General features: G+C 33.3%; 4 protein-coding genes across 5 annotated transcripts; 3 read left to right on the top strand and 1 right to left on the bottom strand.

The window, feature by feature from the left end:
* Positions 1-596: 596 nt before the first annotated feature.
* LOC129802326 (formin-binding protein 4-like) lies at positions 597-10,645 on the top strand. Of its 2 annotated transcripts, none has more exons than XM_055848056.1 (5): positions 597-1,275; positions 1,586-2,215; positions 9,171-9,304; positions 10,006-10,258; positions 10,326-10,645. In XM_055848056.1, exons 1-5 carry the CDS (start codon positions 676-678, stop codon positions 10,620-10,622), a joined length of 1,914 nt encoding a protein of 637 aa, XP_055704031.1. In that variant the 5' UTR covers positions 597-675; the 3' UTR covers positions 10,623-10,645. The 2 variants fall into 2 exon arrangements, with proteins under 2 accessions (XP_055704031.1, XP_055704040.1); XM_055848065.1 differs by having other exon boundaries at positions 597-1,269.
* Positions 10,634-11,436, bottom strand: LOC129802400 (40S ribosomal protein S13). Its single transcript, XM_055848182.1, has 3 exons — positions 11,346-11,436; positions 11,034-11,161; positions 10,634-10,971 (listed from the first exon to the last, which is right to left on the bottom strand). Exons 1-3 carry the CDS (start codon positions 11,366-11,368, stop codon positions 10,667-10,669), a joined length of 456 nt encoding a protein of 151 aa, XP_055704157.1. The 5' UTR covers positions 11,369-11,436; the 3' UTR covers positions 10,634-10,666.
* A 17-nt stretch (positions 11,437-11,453) lies between these two features.
* Positions 11,454-15,464, top strand: LOC129802386 (PHD and RING finger domain-containing protein 1-like). Its single transcript, XM_055848156.1, has 2 exons — positions 11,454-11,773; positions 14,534-15,464. Exon 2 carries the CDS (start codon positions 14,572-14,574, stop codon positions 15,259-15,261), a length of 690 nt encoding a protein of 229 aa, XP_055704131.1. The 5' UTR covers positions 11,454-11,773; positions 14,534-14,571; the 3' UTR covers positions 15,262-15,464.
* A 1,993-nt stretch (positions 15,465-17,457) lies between these two features.
* Positions 17,458-20,430, top strand: LOC129802371 (uncharacterized). The gene is made up of 2 exons (XM_055848132.1): positions 17,458-18,121; positions 19,629-20,430. The coding sequence occupies exons 1-2, from the start codon at positions 17,537-17,539 to the stop codon at positions 20,355-20,357; spliced, it is 1,314 nt and encodes a 437-aa protein (XP_055704107.1). The 5' UTR covers positions 17,458-17,536; the 3' UTR covers positions 20,358-20,430.
* Positions 20,431-27,843: the final 7,413 nt, after the last annotated feature.

Genomic DNA, 27,843 nt, shown 5'->3' on the forward strand with positions numbered 1-27,843 from the left:
ACGAACTTCCAAATTCCACAACGCAACTTAACCTCACTTTCGAAAATGATATGCAAAATTTTCATTTTTAGAATTTCAAAGAATATTTATTACATTATAGAGATTTGAAATATGTTAAAATTTTAAGGAATTAGATATTACTGCCTTTCCTTGCTCGTATTGTTCAATTGAGCTCGCAACTGTTGACTGAAATCATCTTCAACATTGTCGTCGTCCCAGTTATCCTCCCAAACACTAATTTCTTCCTCATCAGCCTTACTTCCAGCCCATTCTATAGAGCAAAAATAAATAATATTAATAAATTATTTGTTCAAAATTCAGAAAATAAAATCTTACCCTCAGCAGGAAACTCTTCAAATTCATCATCTTCTTCCAGCAATCCCAAATCAACTTTTGGTTTTTCTTTTTCCGTCATGGTTTCTACAGAGATTTTACTTAATTACGGGCCAGATAATTGATAGTTTTTCTCAAAAACTCGAGAAAATATTCTTCAGAGTAAACCACGCACAATGAAAACAAAATGTGGAACAATGACTTTCCAAAGTTCTACACTGCTAGAAAATTTTTTCCATGGAAGTGACAGCATAATTTTCGTTGCAAAAAAAAATGTGACAGCGTGAATTGTATGCCAGACGCTTTTGTTTTTCTCTTTATTTCACAATTTATTGTGTGATAATGCACGCAAACAGTAGTGAAAATCGGTTAACACACCTCTTGGGTGTCTATAATTCCGACAGTGATGACGAGGAGAATGAGGAAAAGGAAGTACAAGAGAAACATGGGAACAATGGAGCTGCAGAAGTGGCAGACAATATCGTCCAGACAGACTGGACACAATGCTATGATAGGGAAACGGGAAAACCATATTTCTTCAACACCAGCAGCAATCAGCATCAATGGGAGATGCCGGAGGATTATAGATTGTATCTGGAATGGGTGAGGCGCAACAAATTCAGTGAAACTGAACAGAAATGGAAGGTATACGAAGCAGAAGACAGTGGAGTTCCCTACTATGTCAATGAAGTTACCCGGATAGTGTCATGGGAGATGCCAGAAGGGTACAGGAAGCACCTGGAGAGTCAAAAGAAGGAGCAAATGAGGAAAAAGAGTGTGAAACCAACAAACAAAATCCAAAAGAAACCCCCGAAAAAGTATCCGGAACACCTTTTGAATCATGATTCTGACGAGGATAAGATTGAGTTGATCTCTTCCTACAGTAGATCCAGTGATTCTGAAGATGAGGATGTAGCTTCAAAGAGAACTGAAAAGGTAAAGGTAAGATAAAACATTTAAATTATTTAATTTATAAAGGCACATGATGATTAGCTGCGCCTGATTGTTCAAGAAAAATTGAAATATCAAAATGATGGTGAAGTTTTCAATCTGATGCCTCGGATTTTTCCTAGAAAAATCCCCTGAATTGTGATGAATTTTATCCAAATCGTTGATAGATGAACATTCTTTGAGAACATTCAATTAGTTCTTGGAATGAAGTCATTTGTCTCGTGGATAGCTGAATAAGTTTTGTTCATTCCATAAGAAACCTTCCGGAGATGACAGTTTTTAGAATAAAATCCTATTTCAGACGTCAAAAAGTGACAAATCTCCTGATCAAATTCCAAACGAAGAACTTCTTCCCTACAAAATGTACACTCAGGATTCGAACACAGACCCTCAGTCTATGGAAAAGTCCTCAAATCAGCCGAGTAGTATTCTGTTCAGTAATGAAACTTCGGTAACTCTGTCTGAGCTCGAGAAGACATATTTAAGTAGCAGAAAATCAAGCAAATCCCCTGAAAATATCATCCAACCAGAAACAAATAAAAGTATTCCGACTATTGGAGAGGAAATCGACGCGAAGCTGATGATGAGGAAGAGAAGGATAGAAATTCCGAGAATTCCTCAAAAAATAGAACCACAGCCAAAAGTGGAAGTTGACGAAGAACTGCAGTCAAAGGCCAAAACGGGTCTCTATGCCAATTTTCAGAGCGGCGGAGTTGAATTTGCTGATCAATCTGAAAAGAAGGAGGAAGTTGTTGAAGTCAAGGAAGAGAAGAAGGAGTTAAAAGATGCTTCGACAAGTACAGCGGAAGATGATGAAACTGGGGAGGAGGATGTAAAAGAATTGAGCACACTAATTGGTGCGAAAGTTAAATTTCTCTCCGAGGGAAGGCCTATTGTCTCAGGAGTACAGATCATGCAGATCCAATTGGAGGTAAGACTTTTTTTTATAGAAATCACCCCCGGAGACCAAAAATTCTAATGAATATTATCAAATCGGATGATATCCCATTCGTCCGTGCAGCCCTTAACAGAGCTAGGAGCCAAACGGATAGTGACTTAGCATCCGTTCTCTTCCTCCCTAAAACCGTGTTTTTTTATTGGGAAATTACATACTGTCATCACTTGGATAGAGACTTGGAATCTTCGAGGGACCTTTTTTAGTCGTTTTTGGATATGTTTTAGAGATCACCCAGGCGAATATTTCGTCTTTATACGAAAATACCGTTGAATCATTCGTGATAACGGATTTTCAAGGTCGAAGGTTAAAAAAGTTCTAGATAGCGTATTTCTCAACTGAATGGTATCAGGTTTGGGCTCGTTGGAAAGGTCTTGGAAATTCCGATCAAACTGAACCGGTTCCAATCAACTTTAACCCTTTAAGGACAAGAAGCTTTCCGCTGAGCGAAATTCAATGATATCAAGTTTCCCTCGATATTTTAGCCTAAATAACAGATTTATGGTTAGGAAAAAAATTTCCTATCCCTAGAAGTCCTGGAAAAGTATGGGTCATATATGACCCAATCGTCCATAAAAGTAAAAAAACACAAAATTTTCCAGACGACTAGTTTACTAGTTTGCTCTGTTATTTTTGTAGGAGGAATAACTTGAATATATTTGTGATAATAAAATGACTTATTTAGAGTACGAGTAAAAATTAAAACGATCAAAAATTAATTTAAAAAAAAAATATCTTATTCAATTTTTGGTCTCAAAGAATCTTGAAGAGTTGTACACAAAAACAATAATTTTTATCATAAAAATGTATTAATGTTTACTTCATTTTTTTATTTTTATGATATTAATCGAAACAATTTCGAATACTGGTCACACAGAGAGAAATGTCGCATGCCTCACAAATACAATTGTTCTTATAATCTTTTTTTTTCTAATAGCACCATGTGCACCTGCGCCTTTCCTCAGTTTTCTTCAAAACATGTTTCATGGTAATGGGTAGGTGCAATTTGTCTCTGCGAATTTCAGACGTAGTTACACATTGCTGTGAATCCGGGAGTTCTTCCGGCGTTGATGCGTTCTCAATAAAACTTCAAAATCCACTTCATTAACGTCTTGTTCCAAGTATATTTTGTCGCTTTCGTTCAGGACAAAATTGTCATCTGGGCATTATGTGAATGATTTCGTGGTCATTGATCTTGCATTTTTTTCCATTTTTCAAGTCATCTACAAGAGTAAAAAGTTATGAATTTACAACATAATACGCAGAAGTATTTTATAAATTATCAAAATATTACCTGCTTCAGTCAGTATTTGACTGGGAAATCTCAGCTAAATGATATTATCACATAATATTACACGAATAATTGACTATTTTGCGCACACATAAACAAAAACATGAAACATTTTGACCTCAAAACTTGGAAAATCCATTCGGTATTTTTTTTACCTTTATGGACGATTGGGTCATATATGACTCATGAAAATTATAAAGCTTTCCTGAAAATAACAATAAACTATAATTTTTACTTTGTTGAGAAATATTATGTATAGTATTACAATTTCTAGCCCCCAAAGGTTTTTGCTTTAAAAAAATTAGATATATTAAAAATATTAAAATTTAAGCACCAATATGAAAATTTGAAAATTCGTAATTTTTTAAGTAGCTTAAATATTTTTTATATACGCAAATAGTTGGAAATAACTTCGGGAGGACAGGAAAAATTATTTTCTCTGTGGGTCACGGGTGACCCAGTCGTCCTTAAAGGGTTAAACCAATAACTATTTTTTATTCGAATTTCAATTAAAACTACTTTTGAGCTTGAAGTGTATTTTGAGCAATGTTTTTGTTTTGAGTTGTTTATAAATCGGTTCAAATCGGTTGTGAACCGGTAATAAACCGATAAGTAATTTTTGTCCAAAAATCAATTCTATTACTTTCAAAACTATTTTGGGCTGGTTTTTGAATAGAATAGAATATTTATTTGGTTAATGCCCCGGTTGAATGCAACAAGTTGGGACTATACAATATTATACATTTTAATATAAAAGACAGATATGTTTAGAACAAAAAGTATACAATCAGATGCTTAACAAGACGAGAAAAAAATGGAAGTGCTACAGACTTGTGATAAAAATTAAATGAATCGGTTCAAATCGGTAGAGATCCGGTAAACAGTTAATATAATAATGCGAAAGTGTTTTTGAGCATACAGTAGAATTTTGTTGACGATTTTCACGTATTATTTTAAAGCAAATTTGTTCAAATTTGCTGTATTTCCCCTTGCTTTATCGTGATTCTTTAACTTTGCGCGCTTTTTGTGGAATTGATTTTGATGCCCAAATCCCTCGATAATTTGGATGACATTTTGCCCCATATGCCCGATTGAGAGAGAGACTAAGGGAGACTGGGGCAAAAAGTCACAAATCGAAAAATTCAATATCTTCCAAGGTAAAAAAGATAGCGGGTCAAATTTTTTTCTATAGATAGCCTCCATAGACCTTCTTCAATATCGTAAATTTCTTAGAATTCGAACAAGGAACTTACAAAATGAAAAATATCGAAATTTTTAGTCCTATTTTTGAAATATTTTCCTTGCAGAAGATAACAATTATTAATTACCTACTTATTTTCCAAAATTGATGCACTGGTGAATATTTTCTAAATAATTTGGATATTTTGAATACGAATCCGTTGTCTATTTTAGAATTTTACAAAAGTTCTTTTCTCCAGATATCCTTTCAATAAAAATAACCACTTGCGGTAAAAAGTCACAAAAGGTAGGGTAAGTGTCCTAATTCAAAACCAGTTCCAGACGCTTTAACTTTGACACAAGATTCAAGACATTAAATTATTTTTTTTTCTGAAGAAAATTACATAAATTTGCTCTTTGGCTCTTCTAGAATATTACTATTTAGTACAAATACTTTAAATTGAGTTTGAAAACTACTTTAATACAAGAAAAAGACACATGTGCAAAATGCTACTATTGGAAACAATTTAATCCAAATGGAGGCAAGGGAAATTTTTCAATTGGAGACAAACACTAAGTGATTAAGAAAATAGTTTATTTTATCATATTTTTTTTTAGATGGCATTTTTAGTATCCTCATTCTCGCCTTTTCACTGGTTTTCTCAAACCAGTCAGTGATGTTCTCAGAGGTAACACAGGCTCTTTGGGTGGTATATGATTCTGGTTTACGTCGGCTTAATTCAGGATGTCTCTTCAAAAACTTCCTGAACCAAGCATATTCTGGCCTTCCATCTACAAACTCATTGGTGATCTCGAACTTCTTACACATGAGTTGCACGGTGTCGAGGACTTGGTCCTTAGTTATAGGATGCCATTTGTCAACGCATTCCAAAATCCATTCAACAAGCTCGTCTTCCATGACCTTTGGTAAAGTAGGGCGCCTTCCCACTAGAGATGTGCGCCGAGATAATTTCGGCGGCGGCGGCTAACATTTAAAATTGTCGGCGGCTGGCTGCGCGCCGGCGCGCCAGCTAAAGCAATCAGCTGCGGCTCAGCTAGGCGCGCCAGACTTTTTTCCTTAATATTTTTCGATTACAATCCACATAAATTATCGATTTTCCTCAAATTTTTTTCTTGCTAGAATAACTAATCATGGAAATCTATTTAAAAAAAAATAGTAACAACAAAACAGATAGAAAACAATCTGTCAACTTTAGGCACAACTTTTGATGATTTAACAAAAAGACAGATTCAAATAAAAATATTAACAAAAATTTTTGAAATCCGTAGACACGTAAAAATGAAAATAATTTTATCTGGAATTATAAACTTAAATTCAATATCCAATAGAAAAATTGTTTATCTACAAACAAAAATATTTCTCGATGAAAATTTGATAACAGTTGAAATATTTGGTAAGAAATGTTGAATTCGATGCACTTGATTAAAACATTATTTTTAAAAAAAATGTTTAAAATCTTAACCCTTTAACGACGGGACACTTTTCACGAACCGAAAATCATCAATAAAAATTAAACTGGTGAACGTAATCAATGATAAATAATATTACTAATAATATTACTATTATTATTAAAATTATTTGGTCAGCAAAAAATTAAATTTGATAAGTAAAAAATACAAATCTTTCCAAAAATGGATTTAATTTTTCTATCCATAAAGATAGAAACTTTCATGAAAATTCTACCGCTTTTAAAAGCTGCAAATTTAGTCACTTCTCAAACTTGATGTTTTACTGCTCGTTTGTACAGTATCAATACAAAAATGAGCTCATACTAAAGTTATTTTTTTTAATGTTTATACGTAATCGTAAAGTAAAACGTTGTAGGAATCCATAATATTTTTGCAGATGTTCAGCCATTTGCTATCTAGTAAATATTGCAGCACAAAAGTGAATAATTTTCAAACTACCGCATTGATGAATGATTTTTATTATTTTTTTCTAATAAGGTAAAGTATAGTATGTCGACCACTTAAGGATAGATTTTGTGAAAAAATTATGAAAAACAGTTATAATTTGTGTTTTTTGATAGGGTTTTTGCCTAAAACTAGAATAGATTCTTATCTATCTAATTGTTAACTTCATTTAGTCATAATATAATTTTACATTAGGAAATAGTTAAAATGTTTTAAAAATGCGAAATGTGAAGTGAACCAATTTTTCTTAAAATTAAACAAATCACAAAACTAAAAAGCCACTGATTTAATTTTGGCTTGTTTAATACATCATGAATAGCACTTAAAATTTAGTTAATCAATAAAATAAATAGGGAAACTCACGTTTATGATTTCATTCGGAAGTATAGAACAACATTCAAGTGAAAAAAGCTTCACTTTGCTATGATTCGTCGACCGGTCGAATTGAGGAACAATTTATTTAAAATGCACTTTCAATTTTAATACATAAAATTAATCTTCAACTTAGTCATGGAAGTAAGATTTTTGCACAAGTAACAATTTGAATTCTCCAGTAATCTGTAAGGGTAATAATTGAAATAATTCCTTAAGAAAAAAGTCAAGAATATCAAAAAGTATGCCATAATTTGATGAAAAATTGCGATTTTTTTTAAGAAATACTTTAACGCTCCGTATTTTTATGATTTTTTCCAGGGTTTTATGGTCAATTTCTATGATATTTTCACTGATTTGAATTAATTATGAAATAATTGGCCCTATGATGTTAAACCATTCGCTAAATATTATTGTAAATGCAAATAAATTAAATAAATATTTCCACCGGTCGACTTGAGGAACCCAGGGTGGTCTACTCGAGAGGCGATCGACTCCAGGATACTTTACCTTATATTCAAATTTTTTTAAGGAAAAGCCTCTTGACAATAGATAGTATAATAATTAACTATCCTAACTATACATTTTTTTCATAAGAATGAAAATTGTCTATTATGGTTATTGTCAGAAAAATTACTTAATTGAATTGAATTATAAACAAAATTCGCCGCGGCGCGCTAAAAAAGAACTGGCGGCGGCGGCTGGCGGCGCGCTTTAAAAATTTTTGGAGGCGGCGGCTAAGCAAAAATCGCGGCGGCTCGCGCCGAGCGGCTAAAATCGGCTTGGCGCACATCTCTACTTCCCACACTGCATTCCTCCGGATATCTTCTAGTAAGCTTATTATAAAGTGTTGATTTCGGAACGTGAAACAAAACTAACGCCTCTGTTAGTGATTTTCCACGACGAAAGGCTTCCAAAGCTTTGTTGAGTTGCTCTTAAGTGTAGGTTTTGTTCTTTTCCTGGTCTTATTTTCCTTTCCCATCTGAAACAATAAGGAGATCGCTCCAATAAACCCATATTTTCGGTGTTTCCCATTGAAGCACTTGCACACATTTCACAAAAGTACTTTTTGGTCAGAAAATATGTAATTATTTTAATTGAGCAGTTCATTTACTGTTAACAATAAAGTTTAAGACTTAATTTCACTAAAATTTGCCAGATATAGTGCATAAACGTCAAAAAATTAATAAACAACAATCAGCTTACTTGCCTTTTTTATTAGAAAAAATGGTCGATCGATGAATTTTTTCGACGGTGAAAAGTTACACTGTCAATTGAGATGAGACTTTTAAATGTTAAAACTTATTAATATGAATGGATTTTCGCTTTATTTGAACCATAAAGAACTAAATATTAAAAATATACCACAGAAAATGTATGAAAAAAAACTATAAGTTGAGTATTTATTGTGGGAAAAATATGTTTCCATTTGGAGTAGCGAAAAATTTCCAATTGGAGCAGGTTTTGAATTAGCTTAATTTACCCTATGGAGCAAAAAGTAACAAAAAGCGAAGCAATTTCTGATGTCTCACGGCGAAAAGAAACGTCATTATTATGTCTCACCGCTTGTTTGCATTGGCCGAACGATTCGCAGTCTTTTGTGTGTGTTTTTTTTTTTTTTTAAATAGCTTGAAAAGCGCTTTTCTCGTTCTCTCGCTTTTCTCGCAGAGGAAACGGTGTTTTACAAAGGTGTATATGAATAAATTTTCTATGAAAATATGTCCTCTAGGTATTTTTTCAAATTTACGGAAGCCTGTAATGAAGCAAATCAAAATATGAATAGTCACAAAATTACCTTTTAGAAATTGGCTCGATAAACGTATTTCCTTACAAAATAGAGGAAAATTACTTTCACAAAGTTGTAGAGCAGTAAATTTCCTATAAAACTGCGCTAATTAGAAATTTTTGAAGCGCTCGAGTAGCTTGTAAAAAAATGAAATATCCGTTTTGTGCCTTTTTGCCCCAGTCTCCCCTACTGTATAAGTCAGGACAGGAGTTCGATTTATCATTGGCATAGCACCAATAGAACGTTCTCTGTTATTTCCATATTCATTGACGTTATTTTATGCTGTTGAATTATTTTGTGAAATTTAATTGAATTTATCGATGTCTAGCGTAACTAGCAATAATTTTATTTTTTGCTCTGTTTTGCAGACTCTCGTTGCAGCCTTCGAAGCGCAACAACTGACACGATTTTATGTGATGAATTGGCTTAATTCCACTGCCAAGAGCCTTATGCAGCTGGAGAATGATGTGGCGCCTAATGGTTGGAAGTGCAAATGGGATAGGTAGGATATTTTTACGGATTGTACAAAAAGAGTGGCATTCTATTTATGCCTTCCTCAGCATCCTTCATCTCTATCTGTTCCACTTTCTCTCTCTATATATATACATATATATTTTTTAATCATTGACAAAATATTGTTGAGATAAAATTTGTGATGAAATTTGTTAGAGAATCCTTTCTACAGGAAAATGAATTCAGGCTTCGTGGGATTGAATTGAGGGAAAAATAATCAACAATTTTGCTCTGTGTGAACTTTGTGATCTGTAATGAGAAGCTATGTCTTGTTAAAATTTCTTGCAGGAGTTGACAAAATAATTTTTTTGACAAATTGCTCCTTTAGTATTCTCAATGAGAAATTTACAAAAAAAAAATTAAGCATCCTAAAGAGGTATGTATGCATTTTTTTGTACTGTTTTAGTGGATGATTTTTTTTTTTGATCGTGATAATATTTTTTTGTGATTGGAGTAATCTATACTTTTGTCTTCTTAGTCCAACCTGGCCCGAAGTGATTTACAGGGAGAAAAATAACTCCTTGATGCTCTCAAATTGCCATCGTGTGAGGGCAGAAATTTGAGAAGTTTTCAAAAAAAAAAAAGAAGCAATGACAAAACATTAAAAAAAAACTGGACATTTTGTCAGAGGAAACGTCGCTGTTATTTTTTTCTTCTCTTTTCTCTTTCTTTTCGGATTGAAACTTTTAGGACTAATTCCCGGTACTACTATCAGAGTTTGGTCACGGGAAAAATTCAATGGGACTTTCCGGAGCCCGATGTCACGTGTCATGGGGATGAGATGGAGATTTGTACGACACCACCTCATCCAGGAGTTGAAGATGAGGAGCCAGAGGCAAAGAAATTGAAACAGGAGGATAAGGAAGGTGATGATTCCCAAGAACCTCGAACACCTGAACCACCAACATGGGATTCGAGTCCTGAGCCACCTCCAGCACCTTCGGTAGGATTTTTTTTGACCCTCTGTCACTAAATTTCCCATATCTGACAGGAAATATAATCTTTTTCAGTTCGATGCTGCTCCACCACCTCCAAGAATCACAGATAAATTTCACTCAGAATTGGACTCTTTCTACTCGGATTTGGCATCGTTGGAGACAACAGCAAACCCAACGGAAGAGCCAGTAGCAGAAGTAGTTCCAGTCCCGGAAGTTCAAAAGACAACGAAGCCCGAAGAGCTCCCAGCTCAACCTGTTGCGGCTGTTAAGGTGAAAAAGAAGAAAGTCAAGACGTCGAGGACTGAGATGAAAGAGATGTCTCAACTGATGGCTAAATGGCAAAAAGCTCAGCAAGATTTGAAGAAATAAAATCCACTATCTTCCGATTAAAACTGTATTTTCGGATTATCAATTTAAGCCACAAGGGCAGAAGCTGTACTGGATTCGTATTTCCAGTTTGGGGGCAGAACACCTCTGGTCTTGTAAAAACGGGCCAGACGGTGGATTCGTGACTCCACAAGAATCAGACGGAATTTACTGTCCTTGTCCTTACGATTCCTCTCCAAATGCTTCCTGATGGCTACGGCCTTCTTGATGAGGTAATAGAGATCCTCAGGGATGTCTGGTTTCAATCCCACTGACTTCATGATTCGCAGGATTTTATTTCCATTGACGAATCTCACTTGAGCCACTCCATGAGAATCTCGAAGAATGATGCCTAAACGTAAGAAATAAGTGAATTTAGCTATAGAGCCGGATAAACATAACCTCAAAACTCACCAATTTGTGAGGGAGTCATTCCCTTCTTGCCCAGCCGTTTAATTTGATCCTTCACATCATCAGCAGTGAGCTTGAGCCATGAGGGCACCGATCGACGGTAGGGGAGCGCTGATTGGGATATACCCTTGCTGGAAAATTGAAGAAAATATTGTCATTAGAGCCTCCATGTGGCACAAACACTAAAACACATCTTTCCACTGATTTTTCTGCAAATTATCAACAATTTTCACATCCACTCTATTCTCTGAACAATCTAAATCAACTATCACAACATCTCATGGTTTTTAAAGCATAAAATAAAGAGAAATTTACCCAGGAGCGTGCATACGACCCATGTTTGGTGGATTTTTGTTCCAAAAGAGACAGAAAGCGGATGCTGTCAGTCCGCCATGTGCTTTTAGTACAGAGCTGCTAGAAAAAAAATTAGATTAGTACAAATTACTCCGCTCATGTTAACGGGAGTTTTGAAATAGAGCTCTGTGAAAATAGATTTTATATTTTCATTTTTGTTTCAATCAAGAATAATCTGATAATATTTATTGACATCAAATATCAAAATGAACTTTCTTTATGATAGTGAGAAATGCGAGGCAGAATCCTAGTGTACCTTGCAACGCTTGCAACTGTTTCAACAAAATTTATGTGCTTTATGGCTACAGAGTAGACATTGAAATTTTCTGCAAACGAAAACTCATTCTCCTTTAAGAAATTTAATAAAGAAATACATTTGTATTGCAACTGTAAGTACTTATTATTTATTTCATTTATAAAGGCTGCTAAAAAAGTGCCCCTAAATGAACAAAATTAGGGGTTAATTCAGACATCCCAGCTGATTACTGATTTACTGATTAAAAAAGTCTCCAAAAAGCTCCTATGCTGTTTTCGTATTCAGACACATCAGTCGAATCCAGTAAATTACTGATTAGCCGCTGATTTATTCTCGACCACTTCTCGCGCACAGAAAAAAATATTTTATAAAAATGTTCGTAAATGTTTGTGAATTCCTTTAGGGGAGTTACAAAATGATCGTGAATCGTATAACCCACAAACAAGTTCGTAAAAGTTTGTACTTTTTTCACAAACATTGTTCGTAACATGATCATTTCACGAAAATTTTTTTGTACTTTTAAAAACATTTCTTCGTAAATGTTCGTAAACACACAAAAAATGTTCGTAAAATTTTGTCATTTGTTCGTAAATGTTTGTAAAATTTTCGACAGAAAAACAATTGTATGACAATTTGGGATAAATCTTTACTGCCAAATTTTACAGGCTAAATTATTATCGAAGATCAGCCTTTTTGGGGTCTAAGGAAAAAAAGTGATTAAAGGTTTTCACAGCATTTTAAAAGTCATTCCAAACGACCGCCAAATACTAAAAGTTAGCACTATATTGCTTATATTTAGCAAATAATTTCAAATGGCCATATTTTTTTTTAATTCTTGGTGTTCGCTCTATCCTTAAGGGCCTTGTATCCGGTAGTTTGCTAAAGAAAAAAAAACAGGAAAAAATTCCTGAGTATTATTTTAATTATCTATTTATTATTATAAAAAATAGTGAAATCATTTTGAAACACAATTTCAGCGCGAGGCGTTGTCATCTGGCACCTGACGAAAGTGATTCGAATTTTTTGAATGAATTTTGCTTTTACTCGTCGTCTTTACACAGAAAAAAATATTTCGTAAAAATGTTCGTAAATGTTTGTGAATTCCTATGGAGGAGTTACAAAATGCTCGTGAATCATATAACCCACAAACATGTTCGTAAAATTTTGTACTTTTTTCACAAACATTGTTCGTAACATGATCACTTGGCGAGCATTTTTTGTACTTTTACAAACATTTGTTCGTAAATGTTCGTAAACACACAAAAATGTTCGTAAAATTTTGTCATTTGTTCGTAAATGTTTGTTTTCCTGTACTTTGTTCGTAATTTTTTTTACCCTACGAACATTTACGAACAAATGACAAAATTTTACGAACATTTTTTGTTTGTTTACGAACATTTACGAACAAATGTTTGTAAAAGTACAAAAAATTCTCGTCAAGTGATCATGTTACGAACAATGTTTGTAAAAAAAGTACAAACTTTTACGCACTTGTTTGTGGGTTATACGATTCACGAGCATTTTGTAACTCCCCCAAAGGAATTCACAAACATTTACGAACATTTTTACAAAAATGTAAAAAATAATATAACATAAATTTATAATATTAACAATTTGCAAAAAACAATTAAAATTAATAAGAAAAAATATATTTGTCTCAATTTTTTATCCAAATGCAAAACCAACTTTCATCCCGAGCCCTATATTATATTTTTCTCCAACAAATTTCATTAAAAAATTACAAGAAATTAGGATAGTTTTTAAAGTAAACACCTTGAACTATTTTTGGGATATAGGGGAAAGTCGTCTGCCTTCAAACGAAAAATGGAGTTCCAAATTTAAGATTTTTTTCTGAAGAATCCACAAAATGGATTTTATTTTCTACTACACCAAAAAATTCTCTTGTTCATTCGGCGTATATGATTACCTCATTTAGCACTTGCAAGTCCTCAGTTTTTCCTTCTGAGGAAATTAAAAAAGTGATGTCGATTTGTATGAAGACAGCTGGCATAGTCTGCCTTCAAACGCGAGGCAGCTGCCTTTAAATGTTTTTTTTTCACTGAGAATATTGAATCAATAAAACTAAATGGGCTATAAATGATGAGATTGAAGCCTAACGCACTCACTAAAATCATCACTGCAGTCAAAAGACATTAAACAATAACTTTTCTTCACATTTTTCTGAAGAACTGTTTTGCACTTGAAAATTTGGAAGAAAAAGCCATTGAAGTTGAAAATTGTCAACTTGAAACATCCCGGCCGGAGCAAGATAGCAGGTTATAAGTATTTGTATGACGTTCGTCAGAGAAAAGTAGGAGTTCGATTTCACATGTTTTGATGTATGGAAGGATAGGATTTAAAGGCACACGACATTAGCATTTAAAGGCTGCTGCAGGGTGATATTTGCAAATTTTTGCCACCCACAAAAATTGTGTCATCTGAACCAAAATGTATTAACAGAAATATTAAGCCTGATTAACCTTCTATGTGTCACAATGGAAGATTTATTTGTAAAATGATTTTTACTATGAAAAATCACATGATTTGTGGAACATCAAAATTACAGTTTAGAGCTCATTTTCATTTTTTTTTTATCTAGCATCTAGGAAATAGGAGCTAGGCTCTCCATTTTTTGATGATTTGTGAGGATGATGGATAGCTACCTAATAGTTAATAGAATATAATTTATGCTTTTGAGAACAACGAAAAAATCGCAACATTTGAAGGCTGCTGCATTTAAAGGCAGACGACTTTCCCCTACCCCTTTAATCGACTTTGAGGACCAGTGGGTCATCAATTAGGCAAAAAAATAATATTTTCTATGGTTGGCCCGCTGGTCTTTAAAAGAATGAGCTGCAATCTTGATAAAAGATATTGGGACTTTATTTCCCAGATTTCATCGATACCTTTAAAAGTTGCGGGAATCAATTAATGTCCAGAACTAAATTCTACAATTTCCGGAAAAACAATAAAATTATGGCTAGTGATACATGCGCAATTTGCCTGACAAATTTCACAAACGAAGAAGTTGCAATTCCCCAAACGTGCAATCACGCGTTCTGCAAAGATTGTCTAGAGTCTTGGACTAAGAAAAACAAGAGCTGTCCAATTGATCGAAAGTACTTCTATTCCAAAAGCATTGTTCCAAATTACAAAATCTACAAAAGCTATATTCGTCGGCTGCATCCATCTGAGTATATTTGGGATATTATTTGCCAAAAGTGCCTCATTGGTGACAATGATCCCACGCGGTCATGCCTATCTTGCAAGTTTACGTTTCACGAAAAGTGCTTGGACAGCCTCAATTGTCCTCCTGAATGGAAAGACAATGATTCGGATGGGCTTCATGTCAAACATGAGTTCTGCAAGAATTTTAGCCACAACTGGAAACCTATTTCTGATGACAATGCTGAGTTGGAGTTAGATAGTGATATGGGGAGTGGTACAGAATCTGATGGCCTGCTTTCAAGCCTTGAAGAAGATGAAATGTACAGTGATGATCAGTTTGACGAGGAAATGTCCGTAGATGAAATAGATTCTCACGAAGATTCGTCTGAAGACGATGATGATCTTAATGATGTAGCGGCTATTACTGCAGCAAGACTTCTATTTTTAATTTAACAATTATGTACGAAATCCCAGTCATGGATTATTTATTAAAAAGAAAGACCTCAATCCAAAATAAAAAGATATTTGTCTCATTTATTAGTGATTGATCAAAGTGAAATATCTGTAAAATTTATTAGTGTATTATTTCCTGATTATTATTTGAAGTGGTACAAAAAAAAAAAGATGAAAAAGCGTAATAAAAAAAGTTAAACACACTTTAATAGTTTCTGGGATAATTTTTCTATTTTCTCTATCGAAAAAGGCCTGTACGAACGATACTTATTAGGAGGGCTAAGGAATTTCGTGATAACATGGAAAATTTTTATGATTATCTCTTACTTTTTCAATTTCCTAATGATTAAAAGCCATTAACGATACCCAATTCTTCGCCTAAAATCATCAATCGTTTAATAATAATTTAGAAAAATTTTGACAAATTTATTATAATTTATTAACTTTCCTTTTGCCAAGAATAATTCAATAAATATTCATCTTATGCATTTAATATTTAGAATTTTCGTTTCATTTATACACTGAGAAAAAAGGGGTTAGGGGAAGTGCTCATAATTTTGGACAGTCTGCATATAAGCATCGATATCCCAAGTTTGAAGTGCGATATTTTCAATACTAATCGATTTTTTTTTATACTCGCTTTTCAGAAGGGTTGTTTAGAAACTTAGCAAGCTATTTATCGTCTTATTTTTATTAAAATTAGTTTTAATACGTTTAAAAATGAATTGATATGTAGAGGTAACTTTGGCTCTTATTTTGGACAACTTGTTTATTAATTTGGCCAACTTGACTGTAAATTTGGACAGCTAATCCGCCACAACAGGATGCCCATTGTTATTCATTTTATGAACCAATCTTACCAAGTCCTCTTCCTGTTCATGTAAGGGAAACGTAGAATGTCACAGAAGCCCGGAAACTTTCCATATCATTAATTAAAGTGAGTTGTCTTCGATACTCCAAGTACGTGCGGATTCGCTCATTCCCTGGCCTTTCCGGGAACTTTTCAAGGCATTTCTCGCTACATCTCTTTCGTAGAGATGATGCTCCTTTGTTTCTCCAGGCATTTGTCCAACCTAGTCATCACAAAAGCTAAAACTTCACGAAATTTCGTGAGAAAAACACCTGTCCAAAATAAGAGCCATCACCTCACTGGTAAATGTCTTAAAACATTTCCCATTTTTCACACGAAAAATCTAATTCACAAGGCAAATCTCACTTCAGATCAAATGTACAAATCACCAGTAACGAGAATCAACACAATATTCAATGAGTATTCAATAATATCACTCAAAAAAAACCGAAGAAACATTGTTAGTACTTCACTACAGCTAAATAAGAACTGAAGTAAACACGAAGTTCTGTCATATTTCTCGTAAGCAATTGCTCACACTGAATTTTCAACAAAGCAATTTCAACTCAAATCATATTCAAATTTTAACGTATTTAGTGTTAAAATATTCCAAAAAGAACAAATATTTAGATAGAATTCATTATTCATCAAATATTGGAATAAAAATCCATCATTTTAATCAATTTATTTTTAGTGTCCAATGTTATCCTGAAAGTGTCCAAAATAAGAAACTGGACAAAATTATGAGCCTTTCCCCTAATATCATATAAGCGCGATTAACTTTTTTTCCGCATAACTTTAACACTTTTTAGGTATAAAAATATATCAACATTTTTTAATGTTATTTTAACTTTTTCGAATTTCTCTCAGTGTATAATAACCAAAATTCATTTTTTTATCAGAATCTACACAATCTCCTGGCAACGGCTTTATGTCGCATTATTATTTTTTTGAACTTTGCTGTAATTAAAAAAATCATTTATCTTGAAGTTGTATTGCCATTCATTAGAAACTTTTATATTGTTATACAGTGATGCTTCAGATGTTGAACAATTTTTTTTTTTTGGTAAATTTAAATGGGTTGCCGTAATAGTTTTTTAATAGTTCCATTACCCATTTTATACTTATTGCATTTTTATGAAGCCATATGGAATATTTTAAACGAAACCGAAACATAATGCTGTAAAAACTGCATCCCTTCGTCATAAATGTTAATAACTCATCAGGTCATTTTTGGTTTTCGACCCACTGTAAGCTCATTATGCAGAATTCCTTGGAAAATTACAGTTACTTCAAGTTTGAGGATAAAACACACAATTTTTCTTAGCTTGGTCTCATTTCATCAATGACCTTTGAAGAGTAAAATCGTTTGGGAGAGTATAAAATTAAACTTTTTATAGTCATTGATATTAAGGTAAATACACAATGTCTGATGCTGTGAAGGATTTTGATAGCGTTCAGGACCAAAGGGATAGTGATTTTCAAGAAAATCAAGTTTCTGAAGCTGGTGAACATGAAGCCAAAGTAGAAGAGCAGAAAAGTGAAACAATTTGTGAAAATAGTTCATTGAAAAGAAGATCGTCAAATTTTGGCGAATGCACATCGGAATCATTGTCTTCTGAAGCAATTGATGTGAATTTATATGAAGCAGGCCCAAGTCGGATTCAATTGAATAAGGATGAATGTCCTCAAAGTGCAAAAGTTGCAAGTGCAGATAAATCTCAATCGGATAAAATGACCGGAAAATCTAAGGAAGATCCTTTTTGGGATGATCTTCGCAGTAGTCGTATGTGTATAGACGAAGAGATGTCAGCAGAAGATGAATTGCGGCCAGAATGTGCTTTAAGGTTCATCAGGAGGTTTCGGAAACGACGATCTCTTGTCAATAGAAGTTCACAAACTCTTCCATCCGACATTTTTCCAGAGAGTAGATTTTACACTCAGCCTAAACTAAAGCGAAGTTCCCTGAAAGTGCAAATGTTGTTTCCGACTCCCTACTCTCCAACAATGGTATGTTTCTTTGACTCTATTTAATTACAAAAAATAGTTTTATTAATTTTTTTCTATTATTTATGCAATCTCCAGTTTAACTTATGTAAATTAAAATGTAACTAATGTGTTACTGGGTAAATTTGCCATTACATTTGTTAAAATAATAAATTTTATAATAAATCATATTCCTTTAAATAATTCTTTAAAAAATAGTATCTGTTTTGTTTAACTTTTAAAGACGAGTGAGTCACAAGAGATACAAGTTTTTTCTCTTACTTTCTCATTAAGCATTAAAATAAAAATATTCTTTTCTTTATAAAAATATTTAGGGTAAAATGAGGTAATTTTTGGAACCATTTACAATTTGGAACATTTGAGATTTTCTCATTGTTTTGTTTCAGATGAGCAAAGAGAAAACAAAGATCGCGACATAGAAGAAAAAGACAATTAAGAAGAAAAGAGGAACAGCTTTTTTCCTTTTGAATCTTTAAAAACAGTGTAAAAATCTCAAATGTCCCAAATTGTAAATGGTTCCAAATTACCTAATTTTACCCTATACAATTAAGTATTCTATCTTATAAAATATTTTGATTCCACTAGTTTATAATGAATATTGATTAACAATTTAAAGAAACACATCCAACGTTTTCCTGCCCAACTGAAGTATCTATAAATTTCTCTACTCTATATAAATTATGTTTTTTGATTATACATTTGAAAAAGATTTTTTATCTAGATGATTCATTCGTTTAATTGTCGTCCTAAGGACTAACAACGCATACTATTCTTAAAAATTTGGAAAATGACAGAAATTGATAGAACACATGAGTGATGGTGCTATTCTAATTATAAATGAGAAGGGGAATTATTTCGCCTAAACATTTCTTTTGCACTATACTGTTTTTAAGTGCTTCTACATAATCAACTTTGTATTGGTTCCTGTCGCGACTGTTTGGTGGCTTTAGAACACGACGGCGATTGGGGATACAGTCGAGACATAAACCAACACAAAAAAAAGTCGATAATACAGAAGCACTTGAGAACAGTATAGTGCTAAAAGTGTTTAGGAGAAAGACTTCCCATTTTCAATGAAAAATGAAAACTTTTCTCAATTATCGACTTTTCTTTGTGTTGGTTTCTGTATCGACTGTTTTCCTTAGAACTTTCTGTGTTTTAAAACCACCAAATAGTCGTAACACGACGCAATATTAAAGAAAAGTCGATTATGGAGAAAGACTCGAGAGCAGCAAAGTGCTAAAAAAAAATGCTCAGGAGAAGGATTTCTCCGTTTCATTTCACTCGAATTCAAAGAAAGAACAGTTATATAATCGTATTTTTTCAACTTGTCACCGTTCTGGAGCTTAAATGGTAAGATATATCGACTTCCAGTCTTTGATGACCCCCAATAAAAAAACAATATCTCTAGACGTTTTCCTCATTTTATCATTGGAATAGCACTCTAACTCTGTTATTTATTATTCTTAATATTTTATAAAAGGGCTTATGTAAAATCTATTCGTAATAGGTTCGATGGCGTGAAGAATATCAGAAATTTTTGGAAAATTTATGGAAGATGTACGAGGAGAGTTTTGGAGGACCTACTGAGGCATCATCTGCAACTGGAAGCAGTACAAATCTCCCTGATAAATCTATGAAAATGCCTGATGAACATCACGGAGAAGGAGAGCAATGCCCAATTTGCTTGCAAGTATTCAATAATTCAGAAATAGGCATTACAAATATTTGTAATCATAAATTTTGTGCTAAGTGTATCTTTAGATGGTCCACTGATAATCAAGTTTGCCCATATGATCGTGCACCTTTTACACGAATTACAGTCTTTAGAAATTACAATACCATACGTGAAAAAATCTACGAAATACTTTTAACAAGGGAAATAGACTTTTACGAGGGAGAAGAGTCAATTTTGACGTCATACTGCTCCTTCTGCAAAAGAGCTAGTGTCATAGATATCTCAATTATTTGCAGTATTTGTGAGATAAGTAGTCATATGCGTTGCCTCAATTCCGTAATGTTGCCAGGAAATGATTGGTCATGTTCAAATTGTAATAGCAAAATACTCAATGAAAAGGATCACTGTAAAATTAAAGAATTTGTAGTACCTTCCGTATTTGAGGGATTTCCTGAAATTGATAAAATAACAACATCATTTAATTCTAATTCAAATTGTACAGATTTGTATGAATCTGACTCTTCAAGCCTATCTGATGAAACAGGTAATATAAATGTTTAATATTATTTTAAATAATAATTTTTATAGACATCGTAAAAGAATTTAGTATTATTTTTAATATTTTAGTATAGCCATCAAGAACCTCAGAATAATGATGTCGTTTGTTATTGTTCGATTAGTTGCAAGGAGAGTGAGAGACTAAGCGGTTAGAGATAGTTACTTGGTGTTTTCCGGGTGACCTCCTTACACTGGCCAACTCAAAGACCATTAACATAGCCATACCTTACAAAAATCGAAATCATTTTTTTTAGAATATTGGGAAAACGCGTCGTAAGATTTTATCATTATTAAAGGTTTTAAAATTTAGAATAAGGTACATACAATTAGTGGAAACATGGACTCTAAAACTTTTAATTTGTACAGCTATAGGACTCTCTAATAAAGGTCCATATCGATAGCTCAGAACAAGACTGTCGTTCATTATTAGTTTAATTTTCTAAAACTTAAATTTATATATTAAAATGAATTCTCTATGCATCAATTATATTGTTTTCTAATTACAATTCCTACACCGCTCCATCGAATAAGTCTACTTTTTAAAAACTGTTTAAAACCCTGGTATTTTAACTATTTCATCTTTTTCGTAAAAATGTCGCTTAATAACAGTATAGTATGACTTTTAATATCATTAACATAATGTATAAAAGATCTTTTTTATTTCTTTTTAAATTTCTAATATTCATTTGAGTGAATTAAATCATAAAAACAAAAATGCATTGGTTATGTTTTAGGTATCTCTTAACCTGGTGAATTAGTGAAGATTTCGCGGTTTAAATTTTTAATCCTATTGAGTACCTTAATGGAATCAGTATTCCTAGCAGAGAGGTATCTAATCTGGGAATAATCTATTGCAAAACCGGTTTTTGACAGCATTGGGAAATCCCCTTATTTGTTGAGTTCCTCTAAGCTAAGCTTCCCTGTAAGTCTTCTTTTGTTTCAACATTATTTCCTTATTTTATATTGACATTTCCTCTCTATGTTGTTAACTTGTGCGGTGGTCTTCCAGTATGGCAGAATTTACAGACGGGGTGGACCATTGATGATCAGTGTTAATTTTTGGTGCATTTTTGGTATTTCATTTTTTTTATGCATTAGCCAATTTAGCTAAAGGCGTCTACACATTGGGAGAAATTTTCATCAAAAATTGCATTTTTGACAAAATTTTATCATTTCTACCTACAACACTGCAGGGAATTTCCTTCAAAAAAGCAATTTTTGACAAAAAATGCTCTCAATGTGAAGATGCTTTAAGGCAATATGTATATACGGGCTGCGCATTTCACTGAGAGAAATCCGAAAAAGTTAAAATAACATTCCGAAAATGTTAATTTTACCCTACAGTGTTGATCCGAAATCGGTGTAAATATTACCCTTTTTAGGTGTATTATGGGTTAAAGTTACCCTTCTTTCATGTTGATTTTACCCTTAAAAGGTGATATATTTTTATACCCGAAAAGTGTTAAAGTTATGACGAAAAAAAGTTAATCGTAGCCTCTTCTTTTCTCAGTGTTTACATGGAATCATAAAAAATTCACTTCCTTCATAAGAGTGTAGCATTGGAAAAAATTGATCTTATTTATGTTGGGTGATGCCTTATTTTTTGTTTCACTCCATTTAGATATTCTCTCAATTTTATTTAGAGATTGTCTTATCAGCTTCTAAAGTCAAAAATTCTTCAAAATGTTCTATTGAAACATCATCTATTACTACAATTTATGTAAGGTATCGCTGGAACTAAGACTTGATTTTTTTGTCTATGATTTTATTAGTAAATTCTGGATCTTTAAGAATTGCTTTCACGTTGTTTCCGTCCATTTTTAAGATTTTTCTAAATTGCTTTTACCCCCACTATTAGGTGAGATTCTTAACAATCTCACCTACTATAATCCTAACAAAATTTCATGTCGTCCGATCGACCTCAAACTTGGCCAAAATGTGTTTCGCCACTTCCTGATCACGAATATATATGTGGCTATTTTACGTTCCCGGCCGGCCGGCCGCTCTTTGGAGCTTAATAGCTCCTAAACTAAAAAAGATATCGACTTGCGGTTTTCGGCAAAGGTTATATATCGGGTGAAAATTGCAACTTGGTGCATTGACCCCCCACCCCCCACCCCTCCTTCCGCCATTTTGAAGACCCCCCTTTTTTTGTTTTCTCAATAGCTCCGCCCCTATGGCATCGAGCGGACTCAAATTTTAGTATGTTATAGCTGGGCCTTAGAGCTTTCCATCAATACCAAACTTAAGGTCCCCCGACCCCCCTGACCCGAGCTATAAGGGTCCAAAAAAAATTTCTTAAAATGGCCATTACTCCGGTTCTAATTGTCAGAATTTAAAAAGTGAGGGCTTTTTGGAAAGCTCTTGTGAAATGCCACTTCCCCTTCTAACATCGCAAGTTCATAAAACCACCGCTAGGGGCGCTTTTTTTAAAAAGAAAATTTTTAAATCTTAAAAGTTAAATAACTCAAAAATTCCATTGTGCATCGGGCTGAAAATTTAGTATGTTATAGCCGTTGATTATATCTATCAAACAAAAAAAAACCTTAAGTGATCTAAAACCCCTGACCCGAGCTATAAGGGGTCAAAGTTCGAACATTGACCGGCCTCTATCTCCGGTTCTAATTAACATAGCGACCTAAATTTTACCTTTTTGGTTTCGTCTCGATGAGCACTTTCAGATGGAAGTTCAAAAAGTCACCATAGGTGGCGCTGTGATAGCGCCAAAATTCATCGAAATTCAAAGTCACTTTTCTCAAAAACGGCATTGTGCAAGTTAATGAAATTTTAGTATGTTGTAGTCCAGTCTAGGACGTTTCCAAAATGGTGCGTATGCGCGCTGTGGTTTCAATAGAACCGGAGATATGAGGGGTCAAAGTTAACGAAATTCAAAAAATCATATCTCCGGTTCTATGTGACCGATTTTGATGAATGAGGGCTTAAACGAAAGATCTCACCAAATGCTACAACTTTCTAGAATATTTGAACTTCGTGGGACCAACACCAGGGGCGCCACAGTCGAAAAACCAATTTCAATATCACATAACCTCAATTATCTCGACTGTCGCTGAACCGATTTTGATGATTACTTCGACATAATTGTAGAGGACATTTGTCTCTACATTTCGTCCATACATCATTTTCCGCTCAGACTACGCTATCACTCCGATTTTGCCGTTTAAGTGTGAAAAAATTGATTTTTCCTATAACAACGCTTTGAAATCACTCAGATGCCAATTTGACTGCCTCTACTTCACCAAGACACTTAAAATAGGGTTTTATATGGAAAGTCCCGCAAAATACAACAATTCTTTGATATAGTTGAAGTTCAACAAATGACTACTTGGGGAACTCTGGATGAAAAAACGAGTTAAGAAACAAAAAACCTCGCTTATCTTGGCTTCTGAGTAATCGATGAGTTCAAGTTCTACGGCAAAATTATAGAGAACATTCTGGTCTACATTTCACCCATATAACACTTTTCTGTCAGTTCATCCAAATCCTTGATATTTTGGTTTAAATACAAAATTTGTATAATTTCACGAATTTGATTCAAGATAACTGAATGGCGTCTCCCAACTTCAGCTCTAAATCGAATTTGCATGCACTCCGAGTTAGCTAACGTTAAGAATCTCACCTACATAAGCCGGTTAGGATTATCTGTCCCTTTTAATAATGTTTTTTGCAAGCTCTGTATATGGCGTGTTTTCTTTTCTCAGAACAATAACGAATGTGTTCCCATCGGTATGTTTGTACTACAGTTCCTTTGGCGCCTCGTTTTTTTCGATCGAAGAAAGGTATCGCCCTATATGGTTAGTCCATTTCGTTACATTTCAGTTCGGTTTTGAAATAGGTAAAGATGCATACATATCTAAATCTGTACATACATTCTATATACATGCATTATATACATTCTTAAAATTAAATTTCATTACTTAAATCTATCTTATCTAAAAAAAAATAATTTCTCTAATACTTCATTTTCATTATCACCAAGTAATATTACTATTTTTCTATCTATTTTTAGTTCTTCTCTTATATTTTTATACTTAGTACAGTCTACTAATGTTGTTCATTGAGATCTACATTGCAACAGTCACATTTGGTTGGAAATTCTTTTTGGAAAATAGAATTATGTGTTATGCCAGTATGGCCCATTCTTAATTTGGATAATATAATTTCTTCTTTTCTAGTATCTCTATCTACGGTGGTATATTTATCAACATTGTTTTTGATTTTATACATCTTATTATTTTCAAGAGTTATTCTACTTATCACTCCATTTTTCTTTAATTTTAAAGTAGACAAGTTTCTTAATATCTAAATAAGGCACTTTATATTCTGTATGAAGTTCACTAGCCTCTTTGGCAAATTTATCTGCTATAAATCATTTCCCTCAAGGTCAAGGTGGCTTGGGATCCAACAAATTGTAATATTGTAATTGTGCTCTTTCTTAATATCATTTGCTCCCTGAATTATTTCTTTGATTATTTTACTCTGTATTATATTAATATTCTTAATCATGGATTGCACTTAAGGAATCCGAAAAAATTATAACGTTTTTATTATTTGCGTTATCAATCCGTAAATATTTTAGGCCTTCTGATATAGCAAGTGTCTCTGCAGTAAATATTGAGCATTCTTCATATATTGGGAATGTTATTTTAACACTAGCTAACTCCAAGTCCTGTATGATTTACAGATTTAGATCCAACGGTAAAAACCTGCTCATATAAATGGTCATTATAAATTATAATGGTCACTATAAATTACTATTTTTAAACCATAATTTAAAGTTTATTTCTTGAAAATCATACTTAAAGGAAGTTGGCCTGCTTCTACTAGTAAATATTCAATGCATCTTGTTCTATGTGCACCTATAACTAGTCTTATACTGTTATGGTATGCACTACTAAGTTTTTTTAGGCTTTTGTTATTGAGATTTCCATAAACTATTATACCATTGATTGGTAAAGTATAATACTAACAATTAATGCGTTGTGCATCATCATCAGTGTTTTTCTATGAATACCCCATTTCTTTCTTGCAACACATTTTATAATATCAAGTCTTTTTGGACATTTTGTTTTAATTAATCTAGTATTATCTTCCCATTTTACCGATTATACTATACTTGGACTTTACGATCAAAGAGAAAATTAGCTATAAAGTTCAACATTTTACCTCTAATTCCAATTTTTTCTAATTCTTTTAATATTCCTACTTTCCAAACTTGATCATAAGCCTTACTAATAAGGGAAGAGCACCCCGGATCGGAATGTTAAAAGACATGCTCGATATTTAGTTGAAAATATAAGAATCAAAATTACTATTTGGTATTTTTGTGCATGCTAATTGGTATATTAGTGATCCATTTACCTATATCTGCGCATTTGAATTCTTAATTTTTACAATAAATTTATAAAAATTAGGTGTAATTGCAAACATGCAATCTGTACCTCGGATCGTCACGAATTCAATCAGGTGTCTCACGGAAATTTGATTTTATAAAATAAATCATAGCTAATGCAGTGCATTCTTGTAAGAGTTAATTTGTAAAAAGTAGCTAATAATTTTTAAAAAATCATTTGATTTTGAGCAACAATACGGTAATAACCTGACGATCCGAGGAACACTGCCGATCGCTGGTACTCTTCCCTTATATAGGGGGCAAGCAATATCTACTCTTAAATTTAATATACTTGGAGGTGACCTGCTTATGCAATCGACTGGTGTGGGCTCCAGACTATCGCGAGCTCTCCGCACTATGTCCTATCACTTGTACGACTTAAGACGAACTCACGTCCGTACTCATTAAGATCGAACGATCGACTAAACTAATATAGTCGTCTCCAAAGACTCTCTCTGGCCTAGAAAGGAGACATTACGTCTCGAATATTTAGGGTTGCCTTAGAAAAGCATTTATTGCTATAATGCGGTAAAATTTAAACTCTACAACTGAATTAAATTATCATTAGTAGTTCTGCCTCTTCTAAAACTTGCTTGAAATTGTGATAGAATTTTATTTTGTTCAAGAAAAAAAGACTAATCTTTTATTAAGAATGCGTTCTAATATTTTTGAAAGGCAATATGATCTTGAAATTGGACAATAGTTAGGGGAAAGTGGGGCACCTTTGAAATTATGATTTTTCACCTATTTTTAAATAAAATTGAGCCCTATCGTGATATAATTTAGCTTCTTAATCTGTTTGTGCAGCTAAATTATATCATTATAAGGCTGAATTTTATTTAAAAATAGGTGAAAAATCCTAATTTCAAAGGTGCCCCATTTTCAAAGTGCCCCATTTTCAAAGGTGCCCCACTTCCCCCTATTGGAATCGGAGTTACTTTTACCAGGTTTACAAATTGGTTTAACCCAAGCTATTTTCCAGGTATCTGGGAAATAAAATCCATCATAAATTTTGTTATATATTTTAAGCAGAACTTCTAAACCTTTTTCATTTAGATTTTTAATAAAAGTGTAATAAATTTCATCTGGTCCTGGGGAAAACCCTGTCACTTCATTTAGGACTCTTTGCAATTCATGCATAGTGATAGGTTGATTATAAGATGTCAGATACAGACATAAGAAAAAAATAACTTTGGGTAGTCAGGAAAAATTATTTTCTTTATGTGACACCGGTGTTCCAATCGTCTTTAAAGGGTTAAAGAATCCAAAGGAATCCGTATAATTTTTTAAAGAACCCAGGCCCTATACATATTTAAGAAAACCTGTACAGTAGACTCTCGCAAATTCGCTCCTTTAAGATCGGCCTACTTTTTAATTCGGGCAGCGGTTACATTTGAAAAAAGTTTGTTGTCATTTTTCAAGTTTGATTATGATTATCAAATGAATCAAATATGCTCAAATTTGATATGGTTTGTCTTAGTTTTGCATTATTAAGGGATTTTCATGCAATTTACGTTATATATGAGTGTGCAAACTCAATATCTATATGCACATGAATAAAAAGTCGTTGCATTTCAAAAAGTTTGTCGCCCGAATTTCTGTCTAATTCGGCTGACATTTCGGTCCCATATGCTCGAATTTGAGAGAGTCTACTGTATATATTTTTTCAGGTAACTCGAGGCATCCATATTATTAGGGAATCCGTAGATTTTTCTTGGAACCTAACGCACCCACAGTTTTTTAAGGACCTAGAGTTGGAGTTACTTTGATTGCTTGTGATCAGACGTGTGCAAGAAACCGTTGAAACCGAATTAACGTCAAATGAAACATGTACGTCAATACGTCAATGGTCAAAACGCTACTATAACAAACTTATTTTGACGTTAATTCGGTTTTAACGGTTTCTTGCACACCTCTGCTTGTGATTATCCTAAGTAACTCCTTGGTTTGAACTAGAAATATAGGCAAATTTTTTTGAAAGGTTTAAAACCCATAACTAATCCCCATCGGTTTTTTATTAAATTAATTTTTATTTAAAGATCAATTGATTGCCTGCGGCCTATACATGATTTCGAGAAA

This window comes from Phlebotomus papatasi, chromosome 1 (assembly GCF_024763615.1).
Source record: "Phlebotomus papatasi isolate M1 chromosome 1, Ppap_2.1, whole genome shotgun sequence".
NCBI classification, from domain to species: domain Eukaryota; kingdom Metazoa; phylum Arthropoda; class Insecta; order Diptera; family Psychodidae; genus Phlebotomus; species Phlebotomus papatasi.

Excerpts from the sequence above, each read along its gene's own strand:
- LOC129802326 (XM_055848056.1), top strand. The coding sequence starts at position 676 with ATGCACGCAAACAGTAGTGAAAATCGGTTAACACACCTCTTGGGTGTC. Across the intron at positions 1,276-1,585 it reads AGAGAACTGAAAAGGTAAAG|ACGTCAAAAAGTGACAAATC; the intron begins GTAAGATAAAAC and ends ATCCTATTTCAG. Across the intron at positions 9,305-10,005 it reads TGGAAGTGCAAATGGGATAG|GACTAATTCCCGGTACTACT; the intron begins GTAGGATATTTT and ends TGAAACTTTTAG.
- LOC129802400 (XM_055848182.1), bottom strand. The coding sequence starts at position 11,368 with ATGGGTCGTATGCACGCTCCTGG. Across the intron at positions 11,162-11,345 it reads GGTCGTATGCACGCTCCTGG|CAAGGGTATATCCCAATCAG; the intron begins GTAAATTTCTCT and ends TCAATTTTCCAG. Across the intron at positions 10,972-11,033 it reads AATGACTCCCTCACAAATTG|GCATCATTCTTCGAGATTCT; the intron begins GTGAGTTTTGAG and ends TCTTACGTTTAG.
- LOC129802386 (XM_055848156.1), top strand. The coding sequence starts at position 14,572 with ATGTCCAGAACTAAATTCTACAATTTCCGGAAAAACAATAAAATTATG.
- LOC129802371 (XM_055848132.1), top strand. The coding sequence starts at position 17,537 with ATGTCTGATGCTGTGAAGGATTTTGATAGCGTTCAGGACCAAAGGGAT. Across the intron at positions 18,122-19,628 it reads CTCCCTACTCTCCAACAATG|GTTCGATGGCGTGAAGAATA; the intron begins GTATGTTTCTTT and ends TATTCGTAATAG.